Source organism: Macaca nemestrina, chromosome 19 (assembly GCF_043159975.1).
Source record: "Macaca nemestrina isolate mMacNem1 chromosome 19, mMacNem.hap1, whole genome shotgun sequence".
Taxonomy (NCBI): domain Eukaryota; kingdom Metazoa; phylum Chordata; class Mammalia; order Primates; family Cercopithecidae; genus Macaca; species Macaca nemestrina.
The window spans coordinates 7391560-7410018 of NC_092143.1; the positions used below are offsets into that span (position 1 = coordinate 7391560).

Sequence of the window (18459 nt, forward strand, 5' to 3'; positions counted from 1 at the left end):
GAGATGGCATTATTACAGAACTATCTCACAGAACGTCCCCACTTATAGCCCTTAGCCTTCTCCAGTTTCCTCCACCAACAACATGAATCTTCTGTATCCTACAGAGATTTTCACATTTTTTTGTATTGGTTATTGAGCTTGGCTTTGACACATATGAATCTTTCTTGACTTAGGTTTCTATCAGCATTGCTATATTAAACTATAAAAGACATACGCTTGGTGATGCAGATAGAGACATAAATATAAATATAGGTGTAGACATAGATATCGAAGTAGGTATAGGTACCTGCATAGCTCTAGGTACACTTATAGATATGGGTATTAGCCATCTCTAGGCTTGCATGGAACAGCTTCCATATGCTGCTGTTCACAATAACGAGCAGTACTGACAGTGTTAACAAAACATTGAAATATTTATTTATATATGCTGCCACTGTGCTCAGTGCTTTTGATGTCTTCCCATTTAAACTCTTAAATAGTCCTATGTGTTATTAGGACTGTCTTACAAAGGAGAGCGCATAGGCTGAGAAAGTTTAAGTAATTATTATACACCTTGTAATTGATAGACCTGGTATTCAAACAAAATGTTCTTGACTTCAATGCTCTTAACTTCTACACATCATGGTTTAACATTGTAAAAATCATATTAAGGAACTGTCGCTTTTCTAGGAGGTTATTATTATTCAGCTAGGATATTATATTCCCTTTCTACCCACCTGCTCTCTCTTTATACTGCATGTGTGTCTATAAATGTGTGTGATTCCAGTAAGTCTTTGCAATAACTTGATAATCTCTGCTCTCTCTCATTTTTACCTTCTGCATGCCATGGGATTTCTGATCCCTGTGCAGTTCCCTACAATGAATTTGCTTTATTTTTCCCTGATAATTGCCTTTTTCATATATTATTTTCTTTTTGTTTTGGGATCAACCCTCATAGGGCTTATTACATTTGGCAGTGGCCTCAAGGCACTCACGCTCTGGCTAGAAGTGAGTGGCTGGTAACATGCAGAAAGAATGAGGACTTTCCCTTGAACTCAGGTGAAACAATCTAAGCAGTTCCCCTCCCCCCCATACACACCCCCAATAAGGTAGAAAGTCCTGGATGCTGTCAGTTATGCAGTTATCAAAAAAAGTGGCATTACAGAAATCGCTGCACTTCTTTTGGCCTCATTTTCTTCATTTAAAGAATGATAAGATACAGTAAGATCAAGGATTGCAACTGAAATACATACAGAGGCGGGGCAAGTAAGACCTAACAAATCACAACTATATCCTGTGTCCTATTTAGTAAAAACTGGTGTCTTAAGAATGCTGATAGAGATGCAAAACTTCATATTCATGCAAATGAAATGGAAAGTAGTGTGGATATTTCCTTTTTTTTTTTTTTTCCTGAGACGGAGTCTCACTCTGTTGCCCACGCTGCATTATCTCGGCTCACTGCAACCTCTACCTCCCAGGTTTAAGCGATTTGCCCGCCACAGCCTTCCAAGTAGCTGGGACTACAGGCATGCACCACCACACCCAGCTAATTTTTGTATTTTTAGTAGAGACAGGGTTTTACCATGTTAGCCAGGCTGGTCTTGAACTCCTGACCTCAGGTGATCCACCCACCTCGGCCTCCCAAAGTGCTGGGATTACAGACATGAGCCATTGTGCCTAGCCGGATATTTTCTACATAGTGTCAGGGAGTAGGTGAGGGTGTTGGAAATTGTGGTGAATTAGCGATTGCCTGTGGCTCACACCTGTAATCCCAGCACTTTGGGAAGCCGAGGCAGGTGGATCACCTGAGATCAGGAGTTCAAGACCAGCCTGACCAATATGGTGAAACCCCATTTTTTCTAAAAATACAAAAAGTAGTCAGGTGTGGTGGTGCGTGCCAGCTACTTGGGAGGCTGAGGCAGGAGAATCACTGGAACCCGGGAGGTGGAGGTTGCAGTGAGCCGAGATCATGCTGCTGCACTCCAGCCTGGGTGACAGAGCAAGACTCTGTCTCGAAAAAAAAAAAAAGAAAAAAGAAAAGATATATATATATATATATACCAAAAATTGACTGCACATATCAATTATAAAACTATTTTAGAGAATATTTTAAATAATAATTTACTAAAAAGTAAAAATATATTTTGCCTTAATTTTGAAAATTATTGTAACTATAACTATTTGGCAAAAATTCTGCTGCTATATATATTACTACTTTCTGAAAATATATTATTTGTAAATTTATCTAATCTAAAACTGAGAACAAAATTATTTTATGTTTCATTTCTTGTCTTGCAAATGTAAATGGAAACATGGTAGGACATTTCCTTGTACCATATTAATTATAACAGAGAATGGACACTCAAAGGAAGAATAGGTAAATCAGGTAGTTAGTATTTTAAAAAAGGAAGATTTTCATTTAACATTTCCCTTTATGCACAAAAGCTTGGTACTCTCCTCAAAATGTATTTAAGTCAGATAAATCCTGGATGTTAAGTCCTACCTTAACATCCAGGTTACTTTCACCAAGCAAATCATGGCTTTTGTTAGTTTCCAAATCCACATAATAAAAAATCATAATAAGATTAAAGTATGTGCTAAACAGTCAAAGTTATTAAGATCATGTGATGCTATTAACTTATATAATTATGAGAAAAGGCTGGGCGCTGTGGTTCACATCTGTAATCTCAGCACTTTGGGAGGCCAAGGGGGGCTGATCACCTGATGGCAGGAGTTTGAGACCAGCACGGCCAACATGGTAAAACCCTGTTTCTACTAAAAACATTAAAAAAATTAGGCAGGCGTGGAGGCACACACCTATAATCCCAGCTACTCTGGAGGCTGAGGCAGGCTTGAACCCCGGGGCTGAGGCTGCAGTGAGCTGAGATCGTGCCACCTCATTCCAGCCTGACCAACAGGGCGAGACTTCAAAACACACACACACACAGTATGTCTAACTCATAAGAGACTTTCACATATCTGATTTAGCACACTGAAATAACATTTTGTTTGTACTTATTAATGGTTATTTTGACATGGAATATGTAGATTTACCCTTTAGTTTAGCTTTCTGTTTTCCAAATATGCCATCCTCCAGGAATGGAAACTTGTTTTTTTCCCTGAAATAGCAGTGAGTGGACTTTGTGGTACAATACTTATAGTACAAAGGTGGCTTCTGTACGGAGCCTTTACACTTTTAATCTTGGGGTATATCTTCATAAATGTTCCTGAAGTTTATATTGATTTATAGAGGATGATCTTATAATCAGTCAAGTGATTATAAAAATTATTTATATACACTGCAAAGTAAACGTCACTTCGAAGTAAATATCATACACTGCGAAGTAAATATCAATCAAAATGAAAATAATTTTTTTCTGAAATTTTGATACGGACTGATGGATCATGTATGTGAAAGTGCTATTAAATAACTGGTTAAGGAAGTGCTATGAAAGTTCTTTCCCACAAGAGGCTAATATTCTTGTGCTGTCTAAGAATACAACATATTTGTACTTCTAACAAAACCATATTTTATTTGTCCCTAGTGGTGATCATAAAATGTCCTACTTGGTTTAAATGTAAGATTTCAGAGATTTTGACATGCCTTCTATTTCATGGAGACTTTCTTTTCTTCTTTTTTTTTTTTTGAGACGGAGTCTTGCTCTGTGGCCCAGGCTGGAGTGCAGTGGCGCGATCTTGGTTCACTGTAAGCTCCGCCTCCCGGGTTCACGCCATTCTCCTGCCTCAGCCTCCCGAGTAACTGGGACTACAGGCGCCGCCACCACGCCCAGCTGATTTTTCGTATTTTCTTAGTAGAGACGGGGTTTCACCGTGTTAGCCAGGATGGTCTCGATCTCCTGACTTTGTGATCCACCCGCCTCGGCCTCCCCAAGTGCTGGGATTACAGGCGTGAGCCACCGCGCCCAGCCGGAGACTTTCTGTGTGTTAGGATACACCTATAGTTTGCTGAAGAGCTTCTTCAATATTGCTTAAAACCAGCTTCATGTAAGATAATTTTCAAAAAACATTCCTATAATTACCAGCAAATTACTTGTTTTTGAGAAACTATATTATGACATATATTTTTAAATACAAAAACCTTTACACTTCATAATCATGTAAATAGTTATGTAAAAATCAAAAAATATTATTATAATATGGATGTGTCAGTAGCACTACTATATTTGAGTTATTTTTTGTAGCATCACCTCTTTCACTGATAGACAACTTTTAAGATATGCTAGTACTGGAGCTTAATTAACAAAGGAGCCCTGGTAGACCTGTAGTTTTATTTTTTTCTATAGAGAAGTACACATATGTAGACAAATACTATGTGCATTTGAATTGGAATGGCATGTATCCTACACTAATTCTTTTTAGGATTTTGGAAGTCCTTCTAATCTTTCATTGTTAGGAAGGTGCAAGCTAAAAAATAAAACCAACTTACTAATGACACCTTCTTTGGGTTCAAGTGGCTTTAATTCTGCACCATCTTCTATAGTAGTCACTATTTCAATGTTAACCTTGGGGAACTGCGACAAAGCACCGTCTTCCAGGACGGCGCACTCAACTCACAAAAGCTATCAGTTTATATGCTCTCCCTTTCAAAATAATGACATCTTGTAATTTGACCATATGTGTGCACAACCTTTTCTTGGAGAAACTGAACTTTTCCCATATGTTGGTTTTTCTCAGAAAGAAAAATCTTATGGGTCCCTATTAGGGAAGTAGCATTACTCAGCAAGTGCGGATTCTGGAACTTAAAAATGAGAAGGCAGCTTGCCAAGTAAACAGGATGTCGTGGATGGCGAAGAGTGTGTATGGGTGTGTATGAAGAAAAATGAATGGAATCATCAATAACAGTGCTGCACCTGCAACCTGGGAGGAGTAGGGTAGTGCAGCAAGGGCCGCAGCATCTGTTTTGGCCCAGTCTCTTGGTTGATTATCAGAGCACCTGAGCCGGCCAGGCCTCTTGCCTGTCCTAGGTCCAGAATGTGCACACTCACTCCCTCAGCACTGAGGTTTCAGCAAAATTTCATGCCTCAGCCCCAGGCATTGCCCAAGAAAGCACTGGACATTAAAAAGATCAGCGGGAAGCCAGAGGATCCCTTTTGGCCAGGAGAACAGCCTGGGTAACATGGCTAGACCCCCTCTCTAAAAAATATATAAAATAAAATAATTAGCCAGGCATGATGGCCTGTGCATGTAGTCCCAGTTACTTCAGAGGCTGAGGTGGGAAGCTCAGTTGAGCCCAGGAAGTTGAGGCTGCAGCAAGCTGTGATCCAGCCACTGCGCTCCAGCCTTTAATTCAAAAGAAAAAAAAGAAAGAAAATAGAGGCCACTTCAAATACACGCGTGGAGAAAAGGTTAGGACACTTTCACCTTCCCTATGATTTCCTTCTAATTTCCTGTCTCCTGATAAAAGGACTACCTGTCTAGCAAGGTAGCCACTTCCTTGGCAGGTTACAAAATCTGTGTCCTGGGAAACTGATATGGGCAAAGAGAGCAGAAGAGGGTAGGTGAATGAGTGCATTTATCGTAAAAACAAGTTTTTTTTTTTTTTTTTTTTGACTGCCTTCAAACTGTGATTGAGAAATCCTCTCAATCAAACTCTCTCTAAATAATTTTAAATGTTGCCACTTCGTAGAACTGCGTCATTTTCACGAATAACGCATATTTTGGATGTAAAGAAAGTACTATCCAACCATAAGGAAGATTCCAATATTCAACTGTCAACTCTTGTGACTGGTCCTTTTGCAAGACCCCCACCCTCTCCTCTACAGAGGTGCATTTTCCAGGCATTCTGTCATCTGCATATCCCTCTGTGAAGCGGCCTCACTGGTCTTTGAACGCTTTTGCTTCCTTAAGGCTGGAGAATTTCTTCCTCAAGTCCAGGACCAACATTGCCCACCACCTCACCCCGCGCTGGCACGAGCACCTCACGTGGGTCACAGGACTGCCGCGGGACCTTCTGCTGTTTCCCCTAGATCCTTTTACAAGTAGGTGCGTGAGCGGATACTCCCCAATCTCCCTTTATCCGCTCACCTCTCGCCCTTTGCTCAAGCTTGCAGCTTCCCTCACAGGCCTCCAACTCTGCTGGACTTGGCGTATTCAGAGGCGCGCAGCCTCTGTCCTCTTCCCTCTCTCCCCCATTTCTTCTGTCCCCCCCACCTTCTCTCTTTTCTCCTCTCCCCACTCTCTTCTGTCCCCTCCTTCTCTCTCCTGTCTCTCTTTTCTCTCCCTGCTCTTTTCCCTTTCCTCTCTCTCCTTTCTTTCTCTCTCCCTTCTCCCTCTGTCCTCTCTTCCCCTTTCTCTATCTCTTACTCGGTCCATGTCTTCCCCCTTCTCTCACCTCTCTCTCTTCATGTCTCCATCTCGCTCCACTCCCGGGTTGACCCATGACCCACCTTTCATTAAACGGATGCACAACACACGCGCGCGCGTATATGCGCGCGCACACACACACACCAACCCCTCTGCTCACTTTACCCCACCCTGGAAATCGAGGAACCAGCAGCTCGGTGTGGTGGTAGGAGGCCTGGGGGCGCGTATGAATCTCTGAATCCCTTCCAGACTTGGGGGTCACCTCATCGTCCCTCATCCCAACTTACTGGCAAGAGACCTGCACCCGCTCACAGCCGCTGCGCTAGGCGTGGGCAGGACCGCGACGAGCACCCCACGCCCCGCGCGCACGTGGGCGCCCCAGCAGCAGGTGCCGGGAAGCCGAGGCCGGGCCAGAGCAGGGAGGCAGCGCCCCAGCCTCGAGCGCTCACCGGACTCTTCTCGTGGCCCTTTCTCCTTTTCTCGGCCTTTCGGGGCCACCCTAGTCTTCACAGCTCAGCGTCTGCTACTGACCCCCCGCCACCCGGCGACCCCGCCATTGCCATTAGCTCTTCCTACCACGGCTTCTTCCCGCCACAGTCCTTAACCCGAGCCCCAGCCGCGGCGCGGGTGTGCGTGACCGGACGGGATGGCCTCCGTAGTCCCGGGGTCCGGCGAGCTCGGCTGTGGTCTGCGTGGGCCGCGTCCGCAGAGGCCGAGGAAGGAGGGCGGGACGGAGCCGGGAAAGGGAGGAGGTGCCGTTGCGGCGCCCAGGGAGGGACTCCCCGCACCCCCGCACGCTCCAGCCCTTCCCGGAGCTGCCTGGCGGTTGCAGTTATTTCGTATTCATTGATTCGCATTGTACAAGCCCGGGCTCTTCCGGTGCTGTTTCCTCGCAACTCTTGTCTCTCAGACTTCAACGCGCCGCGCGCGCCTGCAGGGGGAAGTGGCGCGAGGGAACGGGGGTCCGTGTGTGCCTTGGGGTGGTTTTAAACACCTCGAGGTGGGGGGGTTAATTGCAAGAAACACGCGTCTTTGCAGGAGCAATTTGGTGGGGGGCACTCGGCATCAGGCCCGGTACTCAGCCGCGAAACTTTTACCGCCGCCTTTCCCTGGGGCGCGCCCCTGCCGTGTCTCCCAAGCTGAGCGCGGAGTCCGCGGCGAAACCTGCGTCCGGGGGAGAGAAGGAGGAGGGGCGCCCAGTTCCTTTACGCGGAGGGAAAACAAGGGGTGGGAGGCACAGAGCCCGCAAGGTCCAACCTTTAAAAAGTGAAACACCAAACCCCACAAGGGATTTTCACACGAAGGCCTCTCCAGCTTCCACGCCTTCCGTCCGGCACGAGGATCCGGCTAGGGATTTGCGGCCGCATCCTCTCTCTGCGCCCTGGCGGGCCGAGCCGCGGATCCCAGCCGGGTCCTCACCCCCTCCCCGCCCCTCCCCCAGATCCGCGCGGTTGGGATGTCCTTGCTGCCGCCGCCGCGGCCCCATTCCGCCGCGCACCAGCCCCGGGGCGCCGGCTGCGCGCAGCGTCCCTATCCCACCCAGACTCCGGGCTTCCAGGAGGGTCTCGGAGCCCCAAGCCATGACTAAGGCGCCCATTTGGTAACTCTGCCCTCTTCCGGCTCCTTCCTCCTCCCTCCCTTCCCCGCCCCCCCTCCCCGCCACCCCGCTCCCCTGCACCGCCCTCCAGCCCGCCTCCCAGACGCCCACCCGCCCGCTCCTCTTTCCGCAAGATCGCAGAGGTGGCGCGCAGCCCGGCGAGCAGATGACGGACCCCTTCCTCCTGCCTTCAATGCCTCAGCGGAAGATCCCCAAGGGCTGGAGCGAGGAGCGCTGCCGCTGGACATCCTCCCGGGGAGGCTGCTCCGACCTGCTGCGCGGCGCGTCTGAGACTGGGGACTGAGCCATCCCTGCCGCCGCCGCCGCCCGCTCCGTCGCTGCCGTCGGTCTGGACTGGCCCCCACCTCGCTGCGCCCGCTCCCCGGCACCGGCTCGGGGGCGTCCCGGGGCTCGCCCCGCGCTCGCCGCCTGCCTCGCGCCGCGTCCTCCCGACCCTGCGGCGGCGACGATGCCCGGGAGGAGGGTCCTGACGGCGGCGGCGCGGATGGTGGCGGCCGGCGCCCGGGTGTGATGCGAGCGTCACGGTGGGGATGCTGCTGGCTGCGCGGCGCTGAGGGCCAGCGAGAGCGAGAGCCCGCCCGGGGCGGAGGACGGACTCATCCGGATCTGGCTGCAGCGTGGGCTCCGAGCTCCCCCTTCCTTTTGGTCTCCCTCTCGGGCCCCGTTTATTTCGTTCTTGCTTTGCGTCTTTAACACCTCTCGACCCTGTCCTCCCCCCGCCACTGGAAGTCTTCCCGTCTCTAAATGGAATTAGTGGAGCCCGGAGCCTCTGGTGTAACGCACAGACATGATCCATGGGCGCAGCGTGCTTCACAGTGAGTACCCTGCCCGCCGCGCCCGTGCGCTCCCGGAGCCAGCCCTCCCGCCCCTTTCCAGCGGCCGAACGCGCAGGAAAAGCCTCTGCGCTGCGCTCCGGCGGACCCTGCAGTCCCGCGCGGGTTGGGGCCGACGTAAACTTTCTGTATTGCAGCATCGTGGAACCGGGCGTGGGGGCGGCGCGCGGTCAGCCGTCGCGCGATCCCACAACCTGCCGGGGAGAACGGGCTTTCGGTGCGCAGGAACCCCCCGGGGGTGGAGAATAGTTCAGGGATGGACACGTGCGGCAGAGATTGGCCCAAGCGAGGGCGCAGGTGGAAAGCGGGAGAGAGCGGATGATACCTAGTGGGGTGAAAGGCGTCTTCCTCTTCCAGGGGCTCCCGGAGCTCGGAGGGCCCCTGTTCGCAGTCCGGGAGGTAGCAGAAGGCACACCTGAAGCCGGCGCTGGAGGGAAGGGCCAGGGTCAGCCTCCACCCCTTTCCGCCCGGAGACCGCTGATGTCGCTTTATGGGTGTGTGGTAACGCGGGCAGTGTAGGGGTGGGAAGGAATGAGAGGAAAATAGTACCACCAGTCATCGAGTAAAAGGCAGTATAAGAAAATGTGTGGTGGAAATTTATCATTACTAAGCAAAGATGAGAGTGTTGATCGCGAGCCACGCAGTTAAGAGAGGGCTTTGCTGATGAGTTAAACACAGTACATGGTCTGTAATGTGATTTCACCGAAACAGGAAGAGCGGAGTAAACAAATACACATCCTGATGCCGAAGGATGTGTCCCTGTGTGTTCTGGGTGTGAGCAGAAGCACGACAAATTAAATTGATTTTTTTCCCCTGTGGAAACACACAGTAACAGCAGCAGCCAGTGCCTTAATTTAAAATGCAAATGAACTGACTAGAGCATAAAGTAACACACAGTTTCTAATATTTTAAATATTAATATCAAGACCTAGATACCTTTCTTATAATAATGTTTAAGTATAAATGTATAAGCCTGTGATGAGCTTTAATTCAGGAAATATTTGTGAATTGTGCTCTCCCCCCAATTCATTTTAAGTGAAAATATGAAAACATATACCTTTTATGTCATTGCACAACAAAATGAATAAGAAAAATAAAATAGAAAAATCAAATTATGAAGACTAGCTTACTATTTTGCTAGTGTTTCATCTTGTAAAAATGTTGATTAGATCAAGAATATGGAAGTAAAACAAGTTTAGATTATAACGGCATTGCAGATTCACTGTTAAGTTACAGATCAGAGTCTCTTTGACACTGGAAACGACTCAATATAATGCTTTTGAAAATCACCTTTCTCAAATTAATAATCAATTTCTATAGATTGATTTGGTATTAAATCAAGTTAAAGTTAGAAGAGATTAATTTCACAGCTTAGAAAGTGCTGAGGGATGGGGTTACTTGGAGGTTCAGAACATTTTTGTAGGCAACATTCTAGTAATGCTGCTTAATGCCCACAATCCACATTAATCTGTTTCTTGCTTGTTCCCCTCCCCCACAGCCTGTAGGATTTGTCTAAGTATTTATTTTCTAAAATACAGCCACACTGCAGTGTGTCAGGAACAGTCATGGAGCTGTTCTCATCGTTTGCCTCTCCTTTTCCTCCTTTTTACCTTCTGGCCCCTCTCTTCCTTCAGAGATGCTAGCAGAGCCATTCCCTAAGTGCAGTTTAGATACAGTCTGACTCCTGAAGTCCCACTGTACTGTGTGTGACATGAATAAATTGTCATGTTGCCTTTAGAGTGAATGATGTATTTGCCTTAGGAGTTTGGGTCTCATCCATTCTTAACTTGCATTACTTCCTTAAGGGAGTCCCAAGGTTTCCTGATTTGTACATTTCAAATTGGTTTTTGCAAGTTCTGAATCAACTTCTAACAGTTAACAATGATACAGTTAATCAGCTTTGATATTTTGTCGTGAAATTATGTTATGTTTTTATGGGATTTGATCATTTCAGTGTATTTTAACTCCAATTTTTCTTTTCTGTTTCAGTTGTAGCAAGTTTAATCATCCTCCATTTGTCTGGGGCAACCAAGAAAGGAACAGGTGTGTTTACTTAGAAAAATCTAGTGGAAGACCTCGAATTATTTTGTATTTTCCTATTATCCTTCTACTCTTAATATTCCAGAATATCTGAACCTGCTATAATGTGTATAATTGATTGGTTTGGCTAAGACAACATGTAAAAATTAATTTACTAATGGATATTATAAGAATGTCCTCTCTATTTTTAGTATAATAGAAAAATTGGATGATGGCTCTTTTAAAAACATTTTTTTTAAAACAGAAAAGCAAACCACCTCAGAAACACAGAAGTCAATGCAGTGTGGAACTTGGACAAAACATGCAGAGGGAGGTATCTTTACCTCTCCCAACTATCCCAGCAAGTATCCCCCTGACCGGGAATGCATCTACATCATAGAAGGTAAGGGGAGGCAGTGCCAGAGTTAAGAGAGCACTAAGCCAAAACCTGGCCATCTCTCTGCTTTGGATGAAGAATATGCGTATAGGCATTACAAAATTGATTTGGAGATCATGCGCAAAAATATCTCTGAGTGAATCAAATAACTGTAAAATCTGGAATCAGGCTAATTATTGAAATTCTTAGTAATGGGTTATGAACAAGCAAATTCGGTGCAATAAAAACAAATGAACAACTTAAGAGTTTATTTTGCAGTTGGCTTAATTGATTTAGAGTTCTAATGCCTTAGAATAGATGCATAGTTGGCACAATATTAACTAATGTGTAAGTTTGAGAAACTAGTATTTTTTTTAGCTCAACAATTAGTAGAATAACCTGCATGTTACATTTTCTTTAATATTATAAAGTACAAAAATCATATTAATGTCAAAGATCAATCTATAATCACATTTTCTAAACACCAGTCTGAAAGATAGTTACCTTATTTATGTTAACAAGTAACATCTCATTTTAAAGTCAAGGTCGGGATTGTAAATTATGACACTTTCTTTCATGACTTTTTTCCAACATGAAAGATAAAAGGTGTTGGAAAGAGACTTCTCGTTGAACATTTCCCATTTACACTAACCTTGTAAACATCTTTTTTTTTTTTTTTTTTTTTTTTTTTTGAGACGGAGCGAGAGTCTCCTGATTTCCAGCGATTCTCCTGCCTCAGCCTCCTGAGTAGCTGGGATTACAGGCATACGCCACCATGCCTGGCTAATTTTTGCATTTTTGGCAGAAAGGGTGTTTTACCATGTTGGCCAGGCTGATCTTGAACTCTTGACCTCAAGTGACCTACCCACCTTGGCCTCCCAAAGTGCTGGGATTACAGGTGTGAACCATGGCTCCCTGCCAACACCTCTCTCTTAAGTACAGCTTTTAAAATGTAGAAGCATTTCATCTGGTGATGGAAGTTTTAAGTATTCCAACTGTTAGTACCTAATAGCCTAAAACTTGGAAACTTGGAAGCACCCCCCTCCACACACACACACACACACACACACACACACGCGTGCACACACACACACACACGCACAGGCAAAACTGTCTTAATGTAAAGATATATGCTCTATTATAAATGGGGACACATTCATTTGATAGAGTTTTCAAAGGAGCAGACTTTCTGTTTACCTAATTTTAAGAATCTCTATTTAGAAATGATTATTTTTGTTGGTAATTATTGGGCCAAAGACCTTCCCCCACCCTTAGTACTTGAAGTTGAACTTTCAGGAAATAGAAACCACACTGTAAGAAGGTAAAACAATAAGCTCTGCTATTAAAAGGATAACACTGAAAACCTAAGGTCTGGCAGTGCAAATTCCTTTTACGACTGATAGAAAAGGTACTTGCTACTTGTCTCATAGGACCTAACAATATTCTCTGGGGACTATGTCCGTTTCCCTAAACAATCTGTAGGGGCCCCAGGATTAGCACAAAATAGTTGTAACAGGGAAGCCAAAGAGAAGAAAACCGGGAAGAAGAGATGCTCACCTTGGTTTCTGAAGAAATTCCAGGGAAGGCATCATTCTCTATATAGAGTAGCGTGTGCGGAAATTCAGAGCTGTGATATGGTTGGGGACCTGCGTGGTGTATCCTAGGGCTTCAGTAGAATATGAGGAAAATACAGCGGGAGGGTGAAGAGGGAGACAGTCTCAGACAAAGGGGTACCTGGTATTCCTTCTGTCCCCACTGGATAAAATCTTGGACATTGTGTTGGAGACAGTGAGGTAATTTAATACAGTGAAGTAATTTAAGTTGAGGAATAATGTGAGATTTTGATGAAGAAGTAACTGAAGGAAAAGAACATAAACTAAGAAACAATTGGAAAGTCCAAGTAAATCATAGTAAATGCTTATACTAAAGAAGTGGCATCAGTGATGGAGTACATGAAAGAACTGAGAGGTACTTAAGAAACTGGATCGGCCAGATGCGGTGGCTCAGGCCTGTAATCCCAGCACTTTCGGAGAACGACGAGGGCGGGTCACGAGGTCAGGTGACAGGAGACCATCCTGGCCAATATGGTGAAACCCCATCTCTACTAAAAATACCAAAAAAATTAGCCAGGCGTGGTGGCGGCGCCTGTAGTCCCAGCTACTCGGGAGGCTGAGGCAGGAGAATGGCGTGAGCCCGGGAGGCGGAGCTTGCAGTGAGCTGAGATCTGGCCACTGCACTCCAGCCTGGGCGACAGAGCGAGACTCCGTCTCAAAAACAAAAAAAGAAAGAAAAAAAACTGGATCATGAGTGGCTGGATCAAGGAATTACAGAATATGGTATCCTGGGACTGTTCTAATGTTTGTTGCTCGATGACTTGTTAGATAGACGGAATTGCCATCCCAGAAAAAAAATGTAGACGGAAAAAATTGGTTTAAAGGAAAAATAATATGTTTAGTTTGTGCTTGTGGAGATATTCCACAAAAAAATTGGGTACATGTAGCTCTAGCTCAGTGGAGAGATAGATGTGTGCTGAAAATGTATTTGTATATGTCAGAAATATAGATATTGTTGTTGAGGTTGTTAATATGAATAAAATTATCCAAGAGAGTATTTGGAGCACTATTTTTCAACTGCTTTTAAAAATGCAGCTTCCTGGGCCTTTCCCCAGGAATTCTGATTTAATTGACCTTAGATAGAGCCCCAGGCATCATTATATTGTAGTAACATTCCATTGGAATGCCCGTGGCAACCTGATGTCTTCATCTAAAATGAGAGAAAATAAGATGTAGAATACATTCTCCGGAAAATAACATGTAAGAGATGGACAGAGTATGGGAAAAAAGTAATAGAATGAGTAGGAGAAGCCAGAGAGTTAAGCAGGAGAGTCAGGTGCCCAATGCCACAGCAGCCAGAGCGGACAGGGTCTTGAGAAGCAGGGAGTAGTCAAAGTGCCGGTTGTCACTGCAAAGAAAAATAGGTGAAAAACAGAAATGCATGTGCTACGTGAAGCAGTTAAGAGTTTGTTAGTAACAGTGATGAGCACTCCCATTGGCATAGTGGAGACGGGTGTTTTTTTCTCTTAAAGGGGGCCAATTGCACATATTTAATTCTAAAATGAATATTCTGTAGAGAAAGGTAAATTTAAAACAGAAGAGAAAGAGGGATACATAATTAGTCAGATTTCTAGAGGTATGACCGATTGGGATGAAGAATACAGGTGAGGTCTCAGTCACGAACGAGAGGATTCCTTTATGAATGTCAGGTGGCCAAAAATTCCCTCAAAATGGAGGAAATATTCTGTAGATACGTGCACTCTCCAGGTGAAAGTACTCATAGTTCTCAGTGCGTCTGAAGATTCTCAAAGTGGTTGAGACCTCTCTTGAACTAACCTCAGTGTTAGATCAAACATAACTTACAGAAACGTTAAAAGGAAAGGCAGCTGTGAAAAAAATTCTTGAAGGTGAAGCAAATAGAAGTTGAGAGAGTTAGACTTAGATAGCTTCAAATCGTTTCTGTGTGCCATAATCAACTCATTTTTAAATCTATCACAGTAAGTACGTGGCAAACTTAGTTTTAAAAAGTGATTTCACTGCCTTCTAAAATTCAGCTATGTAGGTTTCATTTCCGGGTGTGTGTCATTAACTTCAACATGCTGGACCAAAAGAAAATAAATTGTCCACATATAATGTTGCCTACCAAAAGCCATAATGGCAGAATGTTTCCTGAGGAACATTGAGAGGTTGACTCAGCCACAAACTTACAAAATAACAAGAATGAAGGTATGGATAAGTGAATTCGTGTTAGATGGCCGTTATTTCTTAGTAGGGGAAATTGGTGAGTGCGTGTTGACAGATGACAGAGTTCTAAGTAAATTAGCTAAGGACTGTCTTCATTGCTCTATCTTTCCCTAGCCATACATTATTTAAATTAACCTACAATCTGAAGTAGTTTGTTTCATCATAAAACTTGTTATACTGATTTATTGTGAAATAAACTGGTAGATACATACTACAGGATGATAATGGATGCAAGTGCTATACTTAGTACTGATACGTAGATGGGTCTAACTTTCAGTATTTGCCTTTTTGTTTTAAGGCTAACACTTTAAGCATAAAACACGGTTAGTCATTTCTTTGGGTACTTTCAAATTAAAAAAAAAAAAAAAACACGTCATTGAAACTCCCTCAAATCTGTCATTATCATGGTTACTCATTTGTTGACTTTTTTGATACATTTTAGTGATGGATAAAATATTTTTCTTGCATGAGTTATACATGTCTCTTTTCAATGTGGGAGTCTGAAACTTTTTTAGAAATTAAAGATTATTCATAAAATAATTCATTTTAAAAATGAATTGTCCTTAAACTGTTGATCGTTAATTTTATACCTGGGGAGCATCAGAGTTACATTTTATTCTGTAGGTCTCCAATTTCCAACTTATATCATTGTCTCAATATTAGATAAATTTTTGAAAACCGTACATACCAGAGTTTACTTTTTAGGTCATCATGGATGATGTTCAGTGTATATTTAAGAAGCAGTGGGGTGTGGACAGCCACTATTTGGCATGGTTGCTGACTGTAGAGGGAGCAGGCCCCGCTGTGCTAAGTCTTAACTTTCAAGTATCTAGAGGGGCTTAGTGCCTGAAAAGGGCCAAGTAGCAGGGAAGCACTCAGAGGGCTTCAGGCAACAGCTGTGTACTAACCAGGATACATACATGCTGATGTTTCAGCAAACTTTATGGCCATTCTGGAGTATCCTGGCTGAATGTTAAGTCTGAGATGCCAGAATTTTGGACTGTTTTGGACATATCAGGGGAAGAATGAAAGAACATTAGCAAAAACATTCATGTGGTGCTGTGTAGAGTTGCCAACCCTGTAAAGCTTTCCCCCACTCTTTAGAGAGCTGTAAAAACATTTATGAATCTACGCTTTTTTATAATTCACTCAAAGATGTTTTTTTGGGAAATTTTCGATGACAAGTACTATGCTAAGCGCTGAGAAAGAAGGTGAGTGAGATATGGTTCTTGTCTTTCAAGATCAGATTTAGAGAGGAGGCTTCTTTAAAGTAAGTCTTTCCTGTGTAAAGAGAAGATAATAGTGGGTATGTAGATATTCAAGAATGTAAGAAAATCCATGAAAGTGTGAAGGAGCATACTTTCCTGGAAGACAAGACATGTTTGAAGTGGTCTGAGCTCAGGCTCTCTGTGAGGGGATAGGGTCCTGGAAGCAGGATATTCTTAACAGATTATGCTTGTCGAATGCATTGATCATGGTCCAGCTGCTGAGGTTTAAACCTGAGAGGGATGTGATCAGGTTTGTGTTGTAGAAAAATTACTCTTAATATCTTTGTACATGCACTTGGATCTGATCTGGACACATGACTGGGATTATTTGAATGATTATATTTAATGTAAGTCTATGCCAAACAATTTCTCAAGTGATTTGTGACCTTAAACCTGAGTATTCCCGGAAATACGAGAAAAGAGACAGAAAAGTGTCCCCTGACCTTCTAGCTCCAAGTTAACAGCCTTTCATAAAAATAGTGTGCTTTGTGAGTCCTGCACAAAACATCAAAATGGTCATCTTGTATCGGAATATTTTATGCAACAACATCGGTTTTAAGGTTCACTCCTTAGACAATTTTTTGAAAATTGTATCCCGTAGAATAGTATCCTATGCTTTCTTTATATTTCCATGCATATCATCCATAAGGTTTGAGAGAAGATGTATAGATAACATCTGAAATAGAATCAGAAAATAGCAACCTGAAGATATAAGAAATGGCCTCCCAGAAACAATCTTTCTTCTTTACAGCTGCTCCAAGACAGTGCATTGAACTTTACTTTGATGAAAAGTACTCTATTGAACCATCTTGGGAGTGCAAATTTGATCATATTGAAGTTCGTGATGGACCTTTTGGCTTTTCTCCAATAATTGGACGTTTCTGTGGACAACAAAATCCACCTGTAATAAAATCCAGTGGAAGATTTCTATGGATTAAATTTTTTGCTGATGGAGAGCTGGAATCTATGGGATTTTCAGCTCGATACAATTTCACACCTGGTAAGTAAGTACTTTAAAAAAAACTGTTTCTTTTTCTTCCTCATTTTTCTGTCTTCATAGTACAAAATCTTTTGTAAGACAACATTATACTTTTTCAAAGAATGTTCCAGTTCTATTTAAAACCAAACCTACAGTGCTTTTTCTTTTCACTACATAAATTCTGAAAGAAAAAGATGTTTTCCTTAAAACAGCCTATACTAGAGGTAAAGAGTAGTGACTCAAGACTCTAAATGGGCATCAGCAACCCCAGCAAATGGATGGGCTTTGTTATGATGGAATGTGTAATTGGAGAGACAGTCTGTGATAAGGAAACTCATTATACATAGGAGCTCAATAAGCTTGAAAAGGCAATTGTCGTATTAGAAAATATATCCACCAAAATGATCTTTGGGGAACCTGAATCAGAAGTTCATTTGTTCTGAAGATTACCATGTTTCAGTTAAATCGATCATACTTTACCAAGTAGTCTACTCTCTTTTCAGAAAAGCAAATTCTTAAGAGTTTTGATGAAAGGAAAACTCAGACCTGTAGCAGCCGAATACTCATTTACAAGGTCTTGCAGAAATTGTGTGCAATTATCAAATTATGCAATCTATCTCAGTTTTCCTTTTAACTTGCTGGAATTAAAAAGGGGGCTGTGATATTGACTGGCTCACTTAAGAGTTATTCATTACAATAAAAATTGGTTATCACATTTTTTCACTGCAAGAGCACTACATGCATTAATTTAAATGGAAAAATGATTCAAACTACATAAAGCTCATTTTTTATTTAATGTTTTTTCATTTTGCATGTATTTTATTTAAGTTAGGCAATAGGATAATTTGAAATATATGTAAAGTTTGTTGAAGTTTGTATTCCATGTTAAAGAAGTAACACCTAAATAGGGCTTTGATACTCAGTTAAAAAACTAAAATTTTAAAAATTATTAATATAAGTTTAATGATGACTTTCATTATGACATTATGGTGTATGTTAAATCAAGTATTAACTGTGGCATATATATCAGCTTTAAGCATTAGGAATGTTTTTAATAGTGTCACTAAAGGATTGTGGTTTTAATTATGCTTTGCTGATAATGGATTACTCACAGAAATCATGGGTATTTCATGTGTAAAATCGAACTAATCTGAAGTATTCCCAAAAGGTACAAATGTTAGCTTAATTTGTTTGTCAGATTATTAATGCTAGAGTTGTAAATGGAAAGGTAGGTAATTTTTTCTTAACTGATCATTTTGAATATAA

The 18459-nt window shown here is 43.1% G+C and overlaps 2 protein-coding genes across 19 annotated transcripts in view; one reads left to right on the forward strand and one right to left on the reverse strand.

Annotated features, from left to right (window-relative positions):
* The window catches only part of LOC105489346 (uncharacterized), a 33974-nt gene extending 25790 nt beyond the window's left edge, over positions 1-8184 (reverse strand). For 5 of the 11 annotated variants that reach the window (XR_011616773.1, XR_011616770.1, XR_011616772.1 and 2 more), the window contains exon 1: positions 6880-7665. Coding sequence is in view for 2 of the 11 variants with exons in the window: in XM_011754094.3 (XP_011752396.2) it covers positions 6880-7160 (281 nt within the window). In the remaining 9 variants the exon portion in view is untranslated. The other 6 variants (XM_011754094.3, XM_071085187.1, XR_003019751.2 and 3 more) reach the window with 5 other exon arrangements.
* Positions 8185-8385: 201 nt separating this feature from the next.
* The window catches only part of LOC105489347 (neuropilin and tolloid like 1), a 126394-nt gene continuing 116320 nt past the window's right edge, over positions 8386-18459 (forward strand). For 2 of the 8 annotated variants that reach the window (XM_071085184.1, XM_071085182.1), the window contains exons 1-4: positions 8401-8736; positions 10744-10797; positions 11039-11176; positions 16966-17214. In XM_071085184.1, the coding sequence (XP_070941285.1) occupies positions 8709-8736; positions 10744-10797; positions 11039-11176; positions 16966-17214 (469 nt within the window). In that variant the 5' untranslated portion in view covers positions 8401-8708. Of the gene's footprint in view, positions 8737-8800; positions 9249-10743; positions 10798-11038; positions 11177-16965; positions 17215-18459 lie in introns of those variants that run through there. The other 6 variants (XM_011754100.3, XM_071085186.1, XM_071085183.1 and 3 more) reach the window with 6 other exon arrangements.